This window comes from Xiphias gladius, chromosome 20 (assembly GCF_016859285.1).
Source record: "Xiphias gladius isolate SHS-SW01 ecotype Sanya breed wild chromosome 20, ASM1685928v1, whole genome shotgun sequence".
NCBI lineage: Eukaryota > Metazoa > Chordata > Actinopteri > Istiophoriformes > Xiphiidae > Xiphias > Xiphias gladius.
In genome coordinates, this window is record NC_053419.1 from 19,786,375 (window position 1) to 19,805,348 (window position 18,974).

The 18,974-nt window shown below is 39.7% G+C and overlaps 1 protein-coding gene across 2 annotated transcripts in view; it reads right to left on the bottom strand.

Annotated features, from left to right (window-relative positions):
• col5a1 (procollagen, type V, alpha 1) overlaps positions 1–18,563 on the bottom strand; it is a 77,899-nt gene extending 59,336 nt beyond the window's left edge. For both annotated transcript variants that reach the window (XM_040158199.1, XM_040158200.1), the window contains exon 1: positions 18,196–18,563. In XM_040158199.1, coding sequence (XP_040014133.1) covers positions 18,196–18,295 — 100 coding nt within the window. In that variant the 5' untranslated portion in view covers positions 18,296–18,563. The remainder of the gene's footprint in view (positions 1–18,195) is intronic.
• Between the last annotated feature and the right edge of the window lie 411 nt (positions 18,564–18,974).

The window sequence follows — 18,974 nt, forward strand, 5'->3', positions numbered from 1 at the left end:
TAAAACTTATGGAACAGCTGCAAACCTGCCTGGCTGTAGAACATTTCATCAAGGGCCCTTAGCAACTTAGTAAGAACAACTAAAAGAAACCCCCATGTGACTGCAAGACACCTACAGGATAACCAGACCATGGCCAGACTCCAAGATGCCCTCCACTCTGGACCACAAGGAATATCAAACGTCGACTGGAATATGTGAGGTGGAATTTGGATAAGACTACAGAGTTTTGGGAGACATTTCTATGGACTGATGAAACCAAACTGGAACTGTTTGGACATATGGACCAGCGGTATGTCTGGCATGCGAAAAGGCCAGGCTTATGACCAGAAGAATACCATCCCCGCGGTCAAGCATGGAGGTGCGTCATTGATGATGTGGGGCTGTTTTTCTTTGGCAGGAACTGGCAATCTTGATCATGTACCTGGCATCATGGATTCCCAGAAATACCAGGACATTTTAGAGAGGAACATGATGCCTTCTGTGTACAAATTAAACCTTGGTGACCATTGGACTTTCCAGCAAGACAATGATCCCAAGCACACCTCCAAGTCAACCAAAGCTGGGTTGAGAAAAAGATCCTGGAACGTCCTAGAGTGGCCTTCCCAGTCACCAGATTTAAATCAGATTGAAAATCTTTGGTGGGATTTAAAGAAGGCAGTTGCAGCACAGAAGCCATCAAACATCACTGAGCTAGAGCCTTTTGCACATGAAGAATGGGCAAAGATTCCAATCGAGAGGTGTAAGAAGCTTGTCAGCACTTATTGAAAATGTTTGTTAGAAATTATAAACGCTAAAGGATGCGCCACAAAGTACTGAAGCTGGGGGTTGAATAATACTGCACATGTATGTGTTAAAAGAGTTACATTTTTCATTTGATTTTCAAAGTTAAGTCAACTTCTGTTGTCAAAATAACTCAAATATGTATCAATAAATATTTTTTGTTGTTTAATGAGGTTTTTTGTCATCTATTGTCATTATTTTTCATCCACATCACTATAATGTCTTTTGAGGTGAGGGGGTGGAATATTTCTGATTGCAACTGTAGATACAGGCCAGTCCAGAAAAGTACGGCCTATTCTTTTGCCGTTCCCTCTATTTTCTCTCTTTTGTTGACTCAGAAGCACTAGTTACTCAGCAGGAGACTTTACTGTTGAGGTTCAGAGAAGATTTCTGTCATCCATATACAGAGATGCTAAACAGAGATGTGCCCATTTATAGATCACCATGATCATGGGTTACAGCTGCAGCAAAACCCAGCCTTCCATCCATTTCCCTGCAACGCTAAATCTACCGCTGCCTCCCTTTGGCCACAACCATGCAATTACCACACTTTCAGACCGGTTGTCTTGGCTGTAACCAGGCCACCACAGAGATAAACTGGGTCAGAACAATGTGACATGGGGTTTGACCCTGGACCGCACCCTCGCATGCCAAAACCACGCAGGACCAACAGCTGTTCCTGCAGCCAGATGCACACATAACAAGCTACACAATGACACTCATTAGCATCCAGAAAAGGACACTGGGTCATGTCTCTAGAGATAGTTGCATAAGGACAGAGGCTGTCAGGGGGTTTTAGAGGAGGACAAACACTAAAGTGATAGAAGACAACAGAATTATTTTATGGCACAGGAGTTTAAGAAATAAAACAAAGACAAAAGCAAGCATGCTGCAGTATTCTCCTAGATGCATTTTTGTGTTGTTATGTGAATGTGGAGAGTCAAAGGAAACTCCTCGACTAGTACAAAAGCTTGCACACACACCCACACACAGGTACAGCAGTCCTAGTGTCAGGCTACAAAGACCACACAAAATGTTTAGAAAAAAAAAAAATTTTCAACACCCCCATCCATCTGAGAGTGAAAGGGCTGCTGGGAAAGGCAAAAAGGCGACTGGGCCAAGCAAAAAAGCGTTTGTACATTTTACGTCATCCTGCAACAACCTCCAGCTGGATGTCATCACACATGACTCACGTGCAGCACAAATATATAAAAAAGAAGAAAATTACTTTCTTAAACAGAGGTCTCCATTTAATAGCACTTTGGCTGCACTTTGCCTCTACAACTGTTCAGTGATTGTGGAAAAATAAAAAAAATGCTTCCTCATCAGCTGAAGTGTGTTTGAACGTCGCATACATTATTTTATTATCAAAGAGCCAAACACTCAACTAATGAAATCGTAGTGAGGGAATTTAAAACCAAGAATTACTCAAAGGTAACAAATTCTTCTTATTTACAAACCATCTGCCTGAAAAAAAAATACAAAACACAATCAAAAAAAAAAACATCAGTTTGGAGCACAGACAACAGACATGTAGTAATTTCATGCCATTACTCAATAATGAACATATAAACACACTTTATAGCGGTTTATACCCATTTCTACACAAATATTACGAGAAGTCTGGAACAAGTCTGTAGACCATTTCGAGGAGAAAACATGGAATTTGAGCGAGATAAAAATGGCGATTTCCTAGCCAGGATGTTCTCATCTCATCTCTGTCTTTCTATCTCTCTCCTCCTGAGCCAGCGCACTCTTCCTGTCATGGAGGAAGTCTGTTATCCAGTCCTCAACTCTGTAATTGTGTTTCTTCATATGTGAATGTGGAACCCTGCAGAATATAACATTGCTTCGGGGGACATATTAATCAGAGGCACAGGGATTTACACTAATGATTCATCCGAGAGAATACACTAATCCAAGCTCTACAGCTAACTGTTTCAAAAGACACTTCGTCCAACCTTTAAGCATGTGAAAATAACTAAATTCATATTCATGGAAGTACATGCCACAGGATAACAGAACCTCTAAGTAGGTGAAGGGCCTAAACAAAAAGAAAGCTTTGTCTGTCATCAACTCATAATAAAGAGACAGACAGAAACTCACCCACCAGCCAGTAAATGTCTATCATTCACCATGATGACAGAGGTGCATTTAATGAGCTTGTCACTGAGATGGTGGCAACAGTGTAATAATACATCAGACTGTCAAATGGATGGGGAATGTAGTTCTGTTACAAATGCCCTGATTGATCTGCCATTAATCAAAATCTGTGTTCTATATCGTTACCACTTATTAGTCTACAAGTGGGAGTTTGTAAGAGCTGACCATGTGAAATTAAAGAAATGTGACACACATGTTGAAAACCTCTCTGCATTTGGAGAGTTGGTTGCAGTGGTCGCTTAGCGACTGAGGCATTTAGGGGCCTGAATGCCAACAAATACATTTCTGAAAAGTTACGTAAATGTGCATTATTCACACTCAGCAGCATGGAGCATGAATACATAGCACTGAAGCACAGGGACTCGGGATTCAGGCAAGAGACAGGATAATGTTTTCAAATGATTATACAACATCAATTAGACATAATGATTCTGAAATGAAGGGTTTGAGACATTTTGGATAAAAGACATGACAAGCGCCCAGGAACGCAAGATGGAGTTACATGTGCTTAATTACAGCATTTTAATTTTTATACACTCATCAAACCTGCAACAAAAAGTAAACTGCTTGTGGAAACAGTTTATAACTGCCAACAATAAACTTTTCTAAAGTATATTGTAGGCATTTAGGCCCCTGAACACCTCGGTTGTTTCTGTCAAACTGTTTATAATTTTGTCTATTGGATTGATGCTGGCTAAAAGTTATCGTATTTTATTTTTAATACCATAATATATATTTTTTTTAAATTATTAGAAGATCATCTGTACCAATATAATATAACCGGCTATAATGCCTTGCATTTTAATTGCCAGTATAACTCTTAAGAAAATTACATCGGGTACTGTTCAGAAAAAACTGCAAAATCTTTCTAGACACTTCACTCTTGCAGTGTAGAACTTGCTACATGTAGTTTAAAGGTTTCATTAATCTACTGCATAACTTTAGCATCTGTATGAGTATCTGTATTTGTATCACACACTTCTTACAGGATTTTCAACAATCAGCATAAGCAAAAAAAATCCAGCAGGATCTTCCTTTAATTCAGGATCAGTTTCTGTGGGACAGACACAGGAAGCTACTGTCTCTCAGCCACTAATATAACAGCAGTAGGTCACACAGAAAGTGGCACAGAAAGCATTTTCATTTAATACCGTTTATAAAAAGGACCAGAGTTGGCCAAAGGCAAAACTCACCGCTTTTGCCCTTTTCTCAGACAACCACAAATGTTTCCTGTAAAACCCACAACAGTCTGCTTTGACATTATAGTAATTCCGTCTAACCTGTCCACATCCAGCAGCGTCTTATCCAGTGGTAGAAGGCTCAATTGATCACTGACAGTTATACAGAAGGCGTCCATACAAGGACTGGAATGGAAATAACCGTCCTACCATTCACATAGAGACCACTGTTTGAAGGAAAGCTACAGCATTAAGGTCCTCTGTTAATGGTTGCTCACGTTCATGAGGCGTTAGTCTGTGATTCTCAGACTGTTATAACCAACCAGCCATAGCATCCCTTTTCCTTCTCCTCTTAATTCATCTTTGTGTAGCCTCCTCATACCAGTCACAGTCACTGCAGTACCTTATATGGACACAACCTTGGACAAACCCTGCTGTTAGAGACTCTGGTGGTGACAGGTACAAACTCTCACTTCAAATCTTACCTAATATAATCAAGCTAAAAAATGATATCCCTCCGTGTTATACTCATATAGGTGTTAGAACACTTCATGGTCGTCCTGTCAACATGGCAATGCATTACCATTAGCACTAGCATTTCATTTCAGCATCACATTTACATTCATTTGTGAAGTCACTTCACACCAGAATGTCCAAACAACTACGTCCACTTAGTTTTTTCCAACAAGCCGACGCCACTTTATTGGTTTATAGATGACAACGACACACAAACAGTGATAAATGATTCAAATAAGTTCCTTTGGGCTACAGCAGCCTACACTCACAGTGCATCATAGTAACAATAACAAGATTATAATTACAGCCATCTCAGCACCACAAGGGAAGACAAAAAGGGGGAGGTGTGTAAAGAGTATCCAATCGATGCTAACTGTGTCACGAGCTCTGCTGAGGAGCAGTGCTTTTGCTAATCCGCAATGCTTTTTTTGAAGGAAACAATTGTCATCAGGATGCCCCCTCATTCCATATCTGTTAACCATTATTTCCCTCCATCAGTCAGTCTGTTTTATTATCGAACTGTTCCTCTTTCTCATTTCCATTTTCCAATTTCCTTGTTCCTCATGTGAAATCTTTTGCATTAGTTTTTCATCCAAGTTTTTCATTCAGGGATCTAAAAACGATTACTGGGCCTCTTCTTGGCTTACCCGGAGGTTAGCCAGGTGGAGAGCGCCAATTAGCGGCTTACAGGAAAAGAGGAGGAAAGTGAAAAGATAGCATCTGTCCAGACAACAACTACAAAATAATAGACCGATTGAAAACCCATCCCCGAAGCATCTTTTCCAATAAAGCGATGTTTAATGTGATGCAAAGAGCAAAAAAAAAAAAAAAAACTGAGCCATTTTCTCAGTGATAAAGGCTGTCAGACTAGTACTTCAGAGAGTTACAAACACAAACATTATCAACACTAAACTCTATTCCCTCCCGTCTGTGACATATTCTCACACACATTCATTCATGGATTTCTGTCACCGGCAGTCGACCTTCGTGCGGAAGCTGTCCCGACCACATCCTAAGCCACAGGTATGGGTCCAAGTCCCACCTTGTTAAGCTGAGATGTTTACCCACTTAATATGGCAGTTCCCTTGAGAGACCAACACCTCTGGCACAAGATTCTAAAAGTACTTTTCCCTCTGCCCACAGCCCCTCACATCCTACAGGCAGGTTCTCCGCACATACACAGAAACTGTTTATATGACACGGTCTTGTGTACATTTGCACACCGCCAGTCTGCCGTCCCTCTTCTGCTGCTTTAACTGCTTTCATGCCACAGAACATGATAAAAAACTATACTTTAAATACATAGCATCCTTTAAGCTTCAGTTTACTTTTTTTGTGTAAATAAAACATCTTCATTCCTTTCCTCTCATTTTATCCATATATTACCTCCATCAACACACTGGGGCACTATTCCAGATGTCAGCAGTGCTTCCGTCATCCAAAGGGCCTCTGCTATCCACAGGTAAATGCATTTACAACACAGTTACAGGGTAGTACAAGCAAGGATATAACTTGTTAATGGACAATTAAAAAATAGGGCCTGGGCCTGTTCCTGAAGTATAATTATGGTTAATAACTCAACACACAGGATTCACTCATCTTTCCTTCATTGACGAATAACAAAGTCCAACTTGTCCTCTTCAAAATGTACACAACTCAAACTTGTTTCTTGCTATGAAATTCTCATGTTCAGCATTTACAAACTCTTTTTTAAGAAAGTTAAACTCTTAAGGTTTTGTACACAGTGGAAACGTATGTGTAATGTACAAATTAGTAAGCAAAGTGCTGCATCTTTGACATAATGGGCTAAAATAGGGGCGGTTAACGTTGTATTAAGCCTTTTATGGGTTTATTTGTCAGACATGGGTTGGATGAGGTTACAGCATAGTAAAAGATAATGAATTAATAAAAGTATCTAGTAAAAGTGTGAATTACTTTAAAAATTGTGATGAAACTTAATATATTACGGCCGACTGTTACAGAGTACAGTGAGCGTGATGTGGTTTTACAAGTAACTTCCCCTACCTACCACACTTTCTTTCTACCTTTTTTCTCTCTTTCTCTGAACAGTAGCTTGATTCATAATCCTGCTTTCGGCTCTGTGCCAAGACTGTGGTGGATCCCATTCCCGTAACCTATCCATCTACCCTTGATTTCCACAAATGCACACATATATACACACACTCTATAACAGCAGTTAGTGACTCCAGACGGCACCATTTCATTTGACAGGAGGAGGGGTGCCGGACCAATGAATTAGGACTTTTTCATCGGGGGGGTGGGTTTGGGGGGGATTAACATTCTTCCCTCTTTCACTGCCCCCTATCCTCCTCCTCTAGCCCTTCCTGAAGTGAGGCCTGACTCTCCAGGCACATGCTTGACCTGGCGCTGAGGACAAGGAGTAATTAGCAGCCATAAAGAGGACCCTGCCTCTCTTGGAAACCAGCACAGCTGAAAACAAGAATGTCCAATGAGACACTTCCCCCTCCTAGAGCGCATCACAGACAGGGAGGGTGTAAGAGTTTTTTGGATTTTTTTTTTTTTTTTTAATTTCACCTGATTCTGTTATAAAACTTTAAATGAAAGCAACTGTTTGAAGCTGGAGCCTCACTGTGAATACAGCAGGTTACCATTAAAGCCCTGACTTTAACTACTTAAAGCGAGGCTAAGTAAAGTTTAAAAGAAGCAAGACATTCTTCCTCTTCCAAATTAAAAGTGGAATTAATAAGCAATAAAAAGCACTCTTGCTCATTTCAGTACACTCAGTGGTTTTGCAGCTACAGCGCGTATGACCGGTACCTCATGCTGTGTAATGTTAGCTAATGTTAGCAAACTTTTGGTTTGGTATTACTGTGTAACTGACTCTTCTCTGCATGTAGTAATGTTACACTTCATTTAAGCATTTATCATTACCACATATTTGCCAAAAGTTATAAACTCTTTCTTAAACTCTTTCTTTACAGTGTAAAACATCAGGAGGCTTTCACTGCAGCACCATTTCAAGAAAATTGTTTAGCTGAGGTAGTAAGCCACCTGGATCCCAAAACAAGGCTTAAAAAATACTAACTAGCATTAAATACATTGTATTGGCAATGTGAAATAGTGCCTTTCTCCCTTAAAAGGTAAATATTTTAACTCATAAAAGTGTGTAAACTTTTATCAAGTCTGTGGAAGTGGTTTTTGTTTCAGGCGTGGTGGCCCATCTCTGTCATAAAACGGCATGAAACCTTGATAAAAACACAACTCTGGTCAAACAAGGTATCGGGTACAAGAATACGAAAACAAAAACAGACACACATGCATCCAAACTGACCTTAAGTTGTTGCGTCTGGGTTTCATGTGACCCGACCTGGGAATCATACTGCAGGTATTACGGCTTGCTAGACTGAACACATTACATACACTGCAAGTAGATCCTGTGAGAGAACACATGCTACTGCAGACATGCAACACGTGAGTATATTCATGTAAGCACAAACCTGAATGAAATGTCAGTAAGCAAGATGATAAACAACCACACACACTCAACCACTGTCAGTGAGAGATTTCTTGGCAATCACACCTCGTGCACACGCTTCGCAATGGGACGCAAACTGAGGTTCAAGTTGCACCAACAGGTACAACATACACAATTCTGAAGACATTACTTATCACAGCTAGAAAGGCATACAAATGCAAACATACTAAAATGGCTGCAAGTATGTAATATTTTAGTGAACAGCTGTAAAATCCTACCAAGAGCTGGGTAATATGACCGAAAATCAATCATAATTATAAGAGAAACAAATACAAATAAAACAAATAAAAGTTTTTTGTTAATAAAGATAAAATGAATAAATCAAAAAAACGTTTAAAATATTAAGTTATGAGCAATCACAGCTCCCTGAGAATATGATTCAATGAGGGGAGATGGTGTAAAGTGAGATTAAATAGAAGCAACACATTCTGCCTCATGAAGATGAAAAGCTGAATTTATAAGCTATAAAACACATACTTGGTCAATTCAACAAACACAGAGGTATGACCAGTGGCTTATGGTGGCCAATGTTAGCTGATGTTTGCAAACTTTAGATAGATGTTGCCGTGTAACTGACATTATTGAGACAGTTCATTGACTGTACAACTCCTGTCTACTTGTGTTTGTCTATGATCACTTGTGGCCACAGTAGGTTACCTGGTCTGGTTCTAGACACGCTAAAATATTACCTTTAGCATTAGTCATTAATCATCATTATGTCAGCAGCTTTTTTTATGAATAAAGATGAATGTCTTCCAAATGAATGCCAGCAGATGAAAGTATGTGACTAGGTGAAGAAAGGGTGTTTTTTAGGTCAGCAACATGAGCCAAATTAAGTCGGCAAATGACCACACATGCCAATATCAGTTAAGTTTCGTTTTATCTGACTTTTCAGGACACTGACCCAGTGACCCCGGCTGACAGCTGCGCGTGAAAGCAGCAGCGGGGAGGAAGAGGCAGAGGAAGAAATCGGACGAGCGAGTACTTTTTGTTTATACGCCTAATACCTTCATTTCCCTGGCGATGATCGGCTCAGTCTGATGTTCATCATGAGATGCCCAAAGATTAACCCCAGCCTCTAATCGCAGGAAACACCAAGAAATTACACGCACTCAGAGAGAAAGTCATGCAGACAGACTCGCAAAAATCCGCCCGGAGTCTGCAGATATAGTCTTGCTTATTCACACTTACGCCCACAGATGTACTTTCTCTCACACACACAAGAACACAAGCACACAGACCTGAAAGATGATCCAGAGAACAGAGTTTTTTGTCTGACCACAGCTTCTCTTGTGTACTCTGAGGCTCAGTGCTTCAGTCTGACTCTTATTGCTTTAACAGGGAGAATACCAGATGGTTTACTTCACTGTCTCCGTGCTGCAGCTCACAGTGGTGAAGATAAATCACTGTCTGCCGTCCACCACAGCCCAAGATGGAAAAACTGAGTCAAGATTCCACGCTGCAGCTCTGAATGCTCATTGTACACCAAGAAACTACAGGAGTGGTACTTTTTAGGCATGTGTGATCGCCGTTATCTCTGTCTTTTTATCTGTTCTTCCTCCCTTTGTGGCTTTCTCTCTTTTTGCACAAGCTTCATTCAGCTGTATTTTCTAACCTCCATTAGCAACTTTATTTCCCTCTGCTTATTTCATCTTTTCCTTCTCTGAAGCCTTTTCCTCATTCTGTCTCACCCGCAGCAGATATGGTTTCGATGGCTGACTGTTGAAAAAATTTATGATAATAGAGGGCCCTGCAGTACTGCCATTAAGAAACCATTTCCTCTCACCCAGCCTCACAGATAACCGTTATTCCAGCACAAACACACTGACACAAAATAATGAAACTGAACCTAAAAAATATAAAACCCTGCACAATAATCAATCTAAATATGCAGTGTTTTCTCACAAAGGAAGAGTTTCATCATCATTAGCAACCCATTAACATTTGCCAAGAAATATTCTCACCCCGCCCACATAATCAACATATGGATACCAACAAACAGCAACAACTGTAAATGAACACAACATTTAAAAAAATGATTCAAAGGCTTATTTTAGAGGTAACGCTTTTAGACTTGTAACATTTAGATTAGGAGGCGGCATGTATGAACACTGTCAGCTTAAGACAAAACGGAGGTAGATGTAAATCCTGCATGAAAAGCAGCACCATTTCAGGATTGCATATGGACTATTACGTTAACAGTGTCTAATGGGAAAGGAACTCAAACAGAGAGAGTTTTTAAAAAAAAGGAATGGCACAGCTTCAATGAGGTGTGGAGAGAGTGATGAAACACGAAAATGGAAAAAACAAAGTTATGTTCCTGTGATAGTTATAACACACACTGTAACAGTAGCCTGGGGTAGGGAAAGTTTGCCATCTCATGTAGTGCCAAATAATCTGCCTGAGCTGCAACGAGAGCCAAGTTAACCATCAATTCATCTCCTCCTGACACTGTAACAAGTATCGTAGTTGAGCAACATCAACAATGTGGGTAGTGGCTGTGTGAGTAAACTTCCTGAATAATAGAAGGCTACTTTACCTGAGTCAAAATCAAAATCAGCTACAAACTTTTTGGTTCTTTTCAATGTGTAACCGAGAGGACGGTCTTTCCCTGAACTTTACCAAGTGCTGTGTTTAAACAGAGTTATTAAAAAGTTTTAGCATGCTTTGAGTGCTACGATATTGTATTGTAAGAGTTGTAATTTCTAGGAGACAGCATTGCTCGAACACTTATTCCGGCACAACGTGGTTAGTTCATTTGTCAAACACATTTCCTTTAGCTTGCTTCAGCACATGCTAGCGTTTGTGGTCAAACTCTAGCTTGGTCCCTTGTTGCAATTTAACCAAATGAATTAAGCCGTCTTAATTACAAAATATTATGTTGACTTTCCATTCCAGCTCTTACTAATTTCATCCCCTTAATAAAGTAAAAATAGAAGACATCTGAATGCGGTGAAGTTTCTGGAGTGACCAGAAACCATTACATTTCCCCTAGTAGGAAAAAATGCTTACACTCAGTATTTCTACTGCCCAGGCTGTGGCTAAGCACAGGCTGGGGAAGGGGGAATGGGGTTGGAAAGGATGAGTCATACATTGCTTTCCATGCTCAATGATTATAATACCCCACTACAGAGAAAAGCACTGTTTCCCAGCTCAAGTGAATACTAAGCTTGTGAGCCTGGACCAGACTTAACTTTTCACTCTTCCACACACTACATTCAAAGCATACTGTTAGAATTCAACTACATTAGTGGGAGTTGCATCAAGAGGTAGCACATCCAACTTTTACATCACCGATGTGTCCGTGCTGACATTTCCAACACAGTTGCATCCATTTTGTTCCATTTAGTCTGTCAGGGAGTAAAGAACACATCATCCCTTTCTGTTGTAAATTTGAAGCTGAAATTATCCATCTTTGTCTGAGTGTCTCTGGCAGCTACTAGATTTGGGCATGAAACACCTTTAGAGAAAACCATCTGGCAACTGGCTTCAAATCAAGCTCACAGTGTCATGAGTACAGAGCACCATTGAGCAGTGCAAAACAATTATTTGACCCTTAATTAGTCTGGAAAGAGACAGACGATATACTGTCCAGGATATGGCAACTAATGCACTATTTGTGCTCTACAAAGGATCTCCTTAACTTTGACGCAGGGTCAAAAACTTGTCCTGCATATTTTGTTTTATCTCCCATGTTGTTATCAGTCTTTAGAGCTGATTTACAGAGTCCTTTCGACAAAGCCTGCATTTATAGGCTGAAGTGGCACATGCAGTTGCAGGGTCACTGCTTCTCTCCACAGTCCAGCTAACTCAGATTCCTTCCTCAGCGCCATGGCAATAGGCACACACAAGAAGCCACTTTTTCTAACTGCCACTTACTAAACCTCAGGACTGCCACTTATAGGTGATTAAGCAACAACCCACTGTAAAATCCCATAGAAAAATTACAGTTACATGTCTGACTGAAAGACGATTACCAATGGCAGTGTCTCTTGACTCTAAAAGCCTCATGGCTGCCATGTGTGGTGATGGAAAGGCACATCCGTGTCTGCCTCTCACCTTGAACAGGCTGCGTTCATTTGATAGAGTAACATTTTTGACAGGCCTTAACAAACTCAATTGTTCTAGATGAATACTAATGATAATGATAATAAACATTGTCCTTTCATTCAGTCCTTTCATTTAAATGGGCATGACATTAACAAGATTAAAAGGAACAGCATCCTTCAGGGAAACCAGATGTTAGCATCCTGTAAAATCCACAAGTAAAACACACAGGCAGTTATGCAATTCTTTCAATTCTGTAAGAATTCAATCACTTATTTAAGCTTTTGTAATTGGCCTCACGAAGTGATAAAAAAACAAACAGTGACAAAAAGGCAAAACTGACTAAGCCATATAAAGTCCTTTTGAAGATGAGTTGTCCAGATATAAAGAGACTGTAAATAAAAAAACAGCTGTGGACCAGCTGTATTTGACCTTTAACCTTGTCATAAAGTTGGCTCACTTAAACAAAAAGAACCTTTTAATGACCCTGGATGTGTATGTGCAAACCTAGCTGAAATGCAAGGCACACTGCTATTATTTTTACAAACTCAGCTATAAGGCTGCAGATGTTATTTGATTAGGAATTTCTCTCTAAAACCAGCCCAGAGTGGTGTATTTTCTTTAGAAAAATGCAACAGAATTTTTTTTTCATGGTCCCCTGTTCCACCAAGAATGGGAAGAAAACATCTGGAAGACATTTTTTCTGGCTTTTTAGAGGGTTTAGCAGACAGCACAATGGAACTTATCGAATCCAGATGTGAAGGCGCTCAGTGAAACAGCAAGGCCTTCTTCTGTTTACCCTTTTAAAATGTACGTAAGTATAAAACAAATATAAGCTCCTAATATTTAGCATAATTCTTGAATCATGACCATATTTCTTGATTCCTTAGCATACCCACTAGTCTTTTCAATACTGTTGTCTACTACCATCAGTGACTTTGGCCAAAATCCATCCTTGTTTTCATTTGCACAAGGCATTCAAAGAATGTTATTTCAGTATTTTTGATGACTAAAGTACTCTGCACAAGTAGGTTCTGACCCTGTGTGAATATTTGTTATAAACGAAGACCATCCAAAAAACTTTTGGTTAATTAATGATAACAAACCACAGTGAAAAGAGTTAAAACAGATTTTCTAAGACTCGTGAAAAGAGTACATTGATCGAGGGAACTAAGGAGAAAATATACTCAGCAGAAGCATAAAGGAAACCTTTTGGAGAAGAAGCCAGATTTGGTCTACGGAAGATATGCTGATCATAAAACTACAAAACAATTGAGGTCCTACGCTTCTATTACATTGAAAAGGATGTAATTTTGTCAGACATCTGAAAATTTGTACTAGCTTGACAGACAAAACACCTATTAAAGATGTAATATGTTTACCTTTTCCGCATTAAAAAGTCTAAAAACGAATAGACCTCTGTTATATATTTTGTTGAGTTGTGTACTTGCATCGTCCCAAATGTTTCCAGCAATTTTCAAACCTAGAGAAATTTTAAATCAAGGTAACAGTCCATTTCATTTGGTCGTCTGTCAAAGGTGTCATATCCCCTTTGTCCATGCATCAGGGTTGTGGATGTCTATCAGAAACGGTCCAAATTGACTTTTTATCCAGTTTTAAGCCACATTTTTATGATACAGTTTTTAGTTATTGGTCGTTTATAACTATATATTTTAACCAGATGAAGGATTTTAGTCATCCGCCATCTGAATCTTGGGTTATCAGAGAAACAAGCTGAGCAAACGTTAGCAGCAGCTCGGCTCGCAGCCCCTCCGAGACGTCCTGTGTCTGCTGAAGAGCGTTGGAGAAACACTGACTTTTAACGTGAAACGTAACGTTAATTTACTGAATTTAGTCACCAGGTCGTTTTGTTTTGGATTAGGGGATACTGCTGCAGATAATTCGGCTCCCCGTAAAAACCTCCTGAACTACTGACACTGAAGGAATCCTAACTGAGAGAAGCTGACTGCAATGATGGTAATGGTGGTGAAGAAAACAACGACGTGATGTGCTATGATCCGGCGCTACTTCACGACATCACCATACTCCGTCTCCGTCGGCTTGAGCGACCCCCTATCGCCAAAAATTACATACTGTGCATTTAACTAAATCATTTTGAATTCAAATTCTCCATCTAAGGCTAAAGATGTCAATTGTTTAGGAGTATAGAATAAAAAAAAAACTGAAAATTGGTGCAGAGATTCTCTTCATAAAAACCATGAAACACTGACAGAAAATGTATGACTACACTGAACTAGACAACACACTCGTTATCTTTTTCTTTGACCTCCAAGAGTCAGAGGAAAAAGCTTCAACAGCAAGAATTCCTTTCTTCAGGCAATGAAACTGTAAACCTGACAGCAGGGGCAATCTAAAAGTCCTGACCTTCACCTCTGAACTCTGACCCCTCTTCTCATTCTTAACCTCTATGTATCATGGGCCCTCTGTTACTACCACTTTTCACAGGTTTAAAATGAGGTTTACTCATTAATGCCAAGGCAAGGTGACCTCCCTGAAGAACTGTGGACTGTGACTTCACTCACTCTCTCTAATAAAGCTAGACTTACATTCAGTGTGTTGATCCTCTCTGACCTCAGGTTGCTTTGTGAACAATTTGGTGTGTGTGTGCAAAAAATACACTTTGAGAATATGCTGCAATCTTAGAAGCATATCTCAATTCTTTCTCCTTTTACTATTAGGTTTATCAGTGGTTAAAAAACTATTTTACAATATTAAATGCTATTCCATGACAACTTTGTAGGCTAACAGGCTATGCCACATTTCACTGTAGACCAACCAATCATTTTGAGGGTCAATGCACTGGTAAAACCTTAAAACTGCACTAATCAATATTTTATATTAACAAATGACTGTGCAATGTGAAAAGACTGACTCATAGTGACAAAGCCACAGTGAATTATCACCACATTCTGCAGTTTGCCTAAGCTCTACTTAGCATTTTAGCATCTTTCTGCGACTGCTTTCGTTTTATAGCCCCAAACTTTTTTTTTGTTCTCATCAACCTTGTCTCAAGCAGTAGCGGACAGCTGTTTTAAGTGACAAAGCTCAGATAAACCAACTGTACGCCACCTGCCCAGCACCAAACAGCACAAAGGCAATGTTAGCGATTGGCGCGTTAGCACAGTGGAACATTTAGCAAGCTGAAGACCTGGACAGTTTCCTCCAGAGTTAGTGGAGACCAAAACAGAGCTAAAAGGAAAGTGAATATTTAACTTATATTCACTATATTGATAGAAACACAACTCCAGTGAATGCTGATGTGTAAATAGGCAGCTGCCTAACATGTTCGCCTCATCAACTTTATAAGGTTATTGTTGGCAAATGTGACAGTGTTGCCTCTTCTCTGCTTCCGATGCTTGTTTCGCTGCTCAGGGTTGGGAAAAATATCGAAAAATATCAATTAACACAACTTTGTGGACTAAAACTCACAATTTTACATGTCCATAAGTAAACGTAGATTTTACGTAGCTAACATATGCCATTTAGCTAAATAATTGACTTCATTTATATTAAAAATGATTAATAAAAAATATATAAATGATTTGATAAAAGATTTGTTAGACTGTGACCTTCGAAAATTTGGTTATTTTACCACTTTGGAATCATATCCATTATGGAACTAGTTATGGGACCCCAACAATACACATAAGTATCATTAAATTATTACATTAGTTCCAAAATATCAATATAATGCAAAGATGCAACATCAACTGTTTAAACCTACTGTGTCTGTTGTGTGTTATTATATTTGCGAAATGACTCTTTTTAATTCCAGTGGATTGTAAAACATTATTTAAGGAAATTTACTTCATAAACATTCAAAAACTTACACTAACATATCATATTCAATCATAAATTGTTCATGAATATGAAATAAATATAGAATACACTATGATTTTACTTTTTTTTGTGATTTTACAGTTTACCCCTTATAAATGTTTCTGTTGTGCCTGCATTTTATGCAAGTATACTGTGTATAGAGTTGACAACTTCCAGATAACCACTGATGGTGTATCTGGGCGGGCTGCTGCAAGTCTTGAGATGAAGGTATATCAAGGTCTTCCCTGAGGCTAAGTGGTCATCTGGTTTGGTTCAAGATGAAACTTTTACTGCTGACAAACTGGCTGTAATGTCTGTGATTACCATTTGTCTAAAATGATGGGGAAGATAGATGAAAAAAAAATGCAATCGTTTTACCATAATCCAACATTAGTGTGAATATTAATGAAAAAACTGAATTTAATCCAAAACTATGATACTTAATGTTTAACTGAATGTAAATACGCAAAAAAGAAGAAAGAATCTTAAACTTGAAGAACAAGATAATTAGTTTACATAAAACTTGTCATGTAGTTGGCATGTTGCTAGCACTCAGTCATCATGTAAATCCCATCCAGCATGCCTCAAGTGTCAAGTTTCAGGAAGTGTACCAGTACCCTTGAGGATCAATTACAAGACTCTGGTTGCTCTGTGTCGGTTTTAAGAGCTGAGTAAATCCAGCCTGCGGCATCAGTATTATTTCCATGCTCCCTAATGTCCAACCAAAACTCCAGTCCAACTCCTCCTCTGTCATCAAAAATGAGCCAGATTTGGATCGAACCGTTATACAATTAACTAGTTTCTGTTCAGTTAAAAACCAGTAAAACCAGTTTATAGGCAACATGAAAATAAACAAGCTGCAGTAATTAATTTATATGGTCAACAATATGGCCCATATGAGCCTGTAAGACCTTTTCAATTGCATCTGGGTTTTTGTTTTTTTTAATCATAATTATTTCTAATTTCCTGCAGTGGGGTGAGCTTTTAATTCAGCATCTGGCTGCAGGCAACCACATTACATTCACACCATCAGCACAATCTTGGGACACTTTCAAACTGTCCTAAGCAGACAGAAGAAGCCACCTGTTCACCTCAAAGTCCCATGTCGGAGACTCAAAGCAGACAGCAGACCACCAACCATGCCGGGCAGTCTTAAGGTTCTAATAATACATGCAAGGCAGACCCCAGCCCCTATGCCACAGCACTGCATGAACTCTGAGCACCTATAGGACACAACAGTGCCAATCAGGAGTGTCTAATGATGATAAAAAAATAATTAAGCCTATATATCGACTGGGTTTTATCTGATGTCTAAGTTACAAATACCAAACTTTTACATTTGATATTTTCAGACTCTGGGTTATATAAGGTTTACTGAGAAGCATGGGTCGAATTTGTAGAATGCAATTAGGGAAATGTGTGGTTGTTTGAGCCTTAGCATTGGGCCCACTGCTTTAGAAACTGTGTGTCCTGATCCTGATGTCAGAGTCCTTAAGGCAGCTCCACCCTACCACTTCAGACACGTTACACTCCCTCCCTCTTATGAAAGTTATGCTCATCCCTCTCATCAGATAAAAAAAAAAACGACTGAAAAAGCCTTTTTAAACTTTCTTGAACTGCACCACAGCAAAGTTACTATTACAATGTGGTAACACTTCTGCAAAATGCAAAACAAAATTGGGTATTATCAAAAAGTGACATCTGAAAAATACAACTTATTTCACATTCAGGGGCATACTGTACATTCTTTTACTATCTTGTAACTATAAACTTTGCCACAGCAAGCCTTCAAGATGATATATTCAGGTTTGGATCTATATTTATCAACTATTGGATGCTTTTGCTGTGGCAGACCTTTTGCTTAACTTTACAGCAGAACCGATTCCTCCATATCCAGATCACAGACAGAATAGGTGACCAGCCTTTCTGTAAAGAAAACGCTTTTCTCTCAAAAACCTGTAGTCTTTTGATACTAACACAAGTCCCATGGTTTCGGGGCAGACCAAGCTTAATACATTAATGCACCAAAAAGGCAAGAAGATGGGTTTAGGAGAAGGGGCGGACATCACAGATCTCCACTATAACCAGAGAGAAAAACTTTGGAGCGCAGCGCAGCTCCAAACTGCATCCACGAATCTCGCAGCTGCAGCTTACCTGAACTTGCTTGCGATGTGACAAAAAGCAGAATCACCGCTAAAGTGATTTGGGCGTCTCTTATCCTCCGTTTAACTTTCCATCTTATATGGGTATCCATGGCCGCCAGAGACGTCCACGCCAAGTGGATTCACTTTTCGACTTGGAGCAACTAATTAGACTTGCAACAACTTCTGGTCAGGACGACACCAAAAGCCAAAAGTCCCAGAGAAAGAGAGAAAAAGGGGGAGGGGGGGTGTATCGTTATTTCTCAAGCAGCCATAAGGGTTTGTTAGTGTGGGTTCCTCCAGCTACTTGACGGATGGGTACCGTCTCTCCCGCACTGCTCCTCTCCTCTCTGCTCTTCTGAACTGTCCTGCGCCGCTGCACCTCCGTTCAGAAGTGTAGCCCCCTCCTTCAGTCGTCACAAACAGCCCCTTGAAGTCCAACGCGCGCACACACACACACACAGACACACACACACACAGACACACACGCACAAAAAAAAAAAAAAAAAAAAAAGCGCCCCCCCTCCCTCCAGGCTGTCACTCACTCCGCGGGCAGGAGACTCAGGCAAATCAGAGGAGGCCATACATTAGACCCAGCCCTCTCGCTGGCCGGGGGAGGGAGGAAAAGTTGAGAGAAAAGTTTCACGCCTAATAATTTTACATGGAGTCCGCTATTTCCAGAGGAACGGGTCATAGCTGGAAACGCAAACGGCTTCTGAGACAAATCATGAAAAAAAAAAAAAAAAATCCCTGGCTCTTAGCCTATCTGCACACAGCAAAGTAACGGTGATT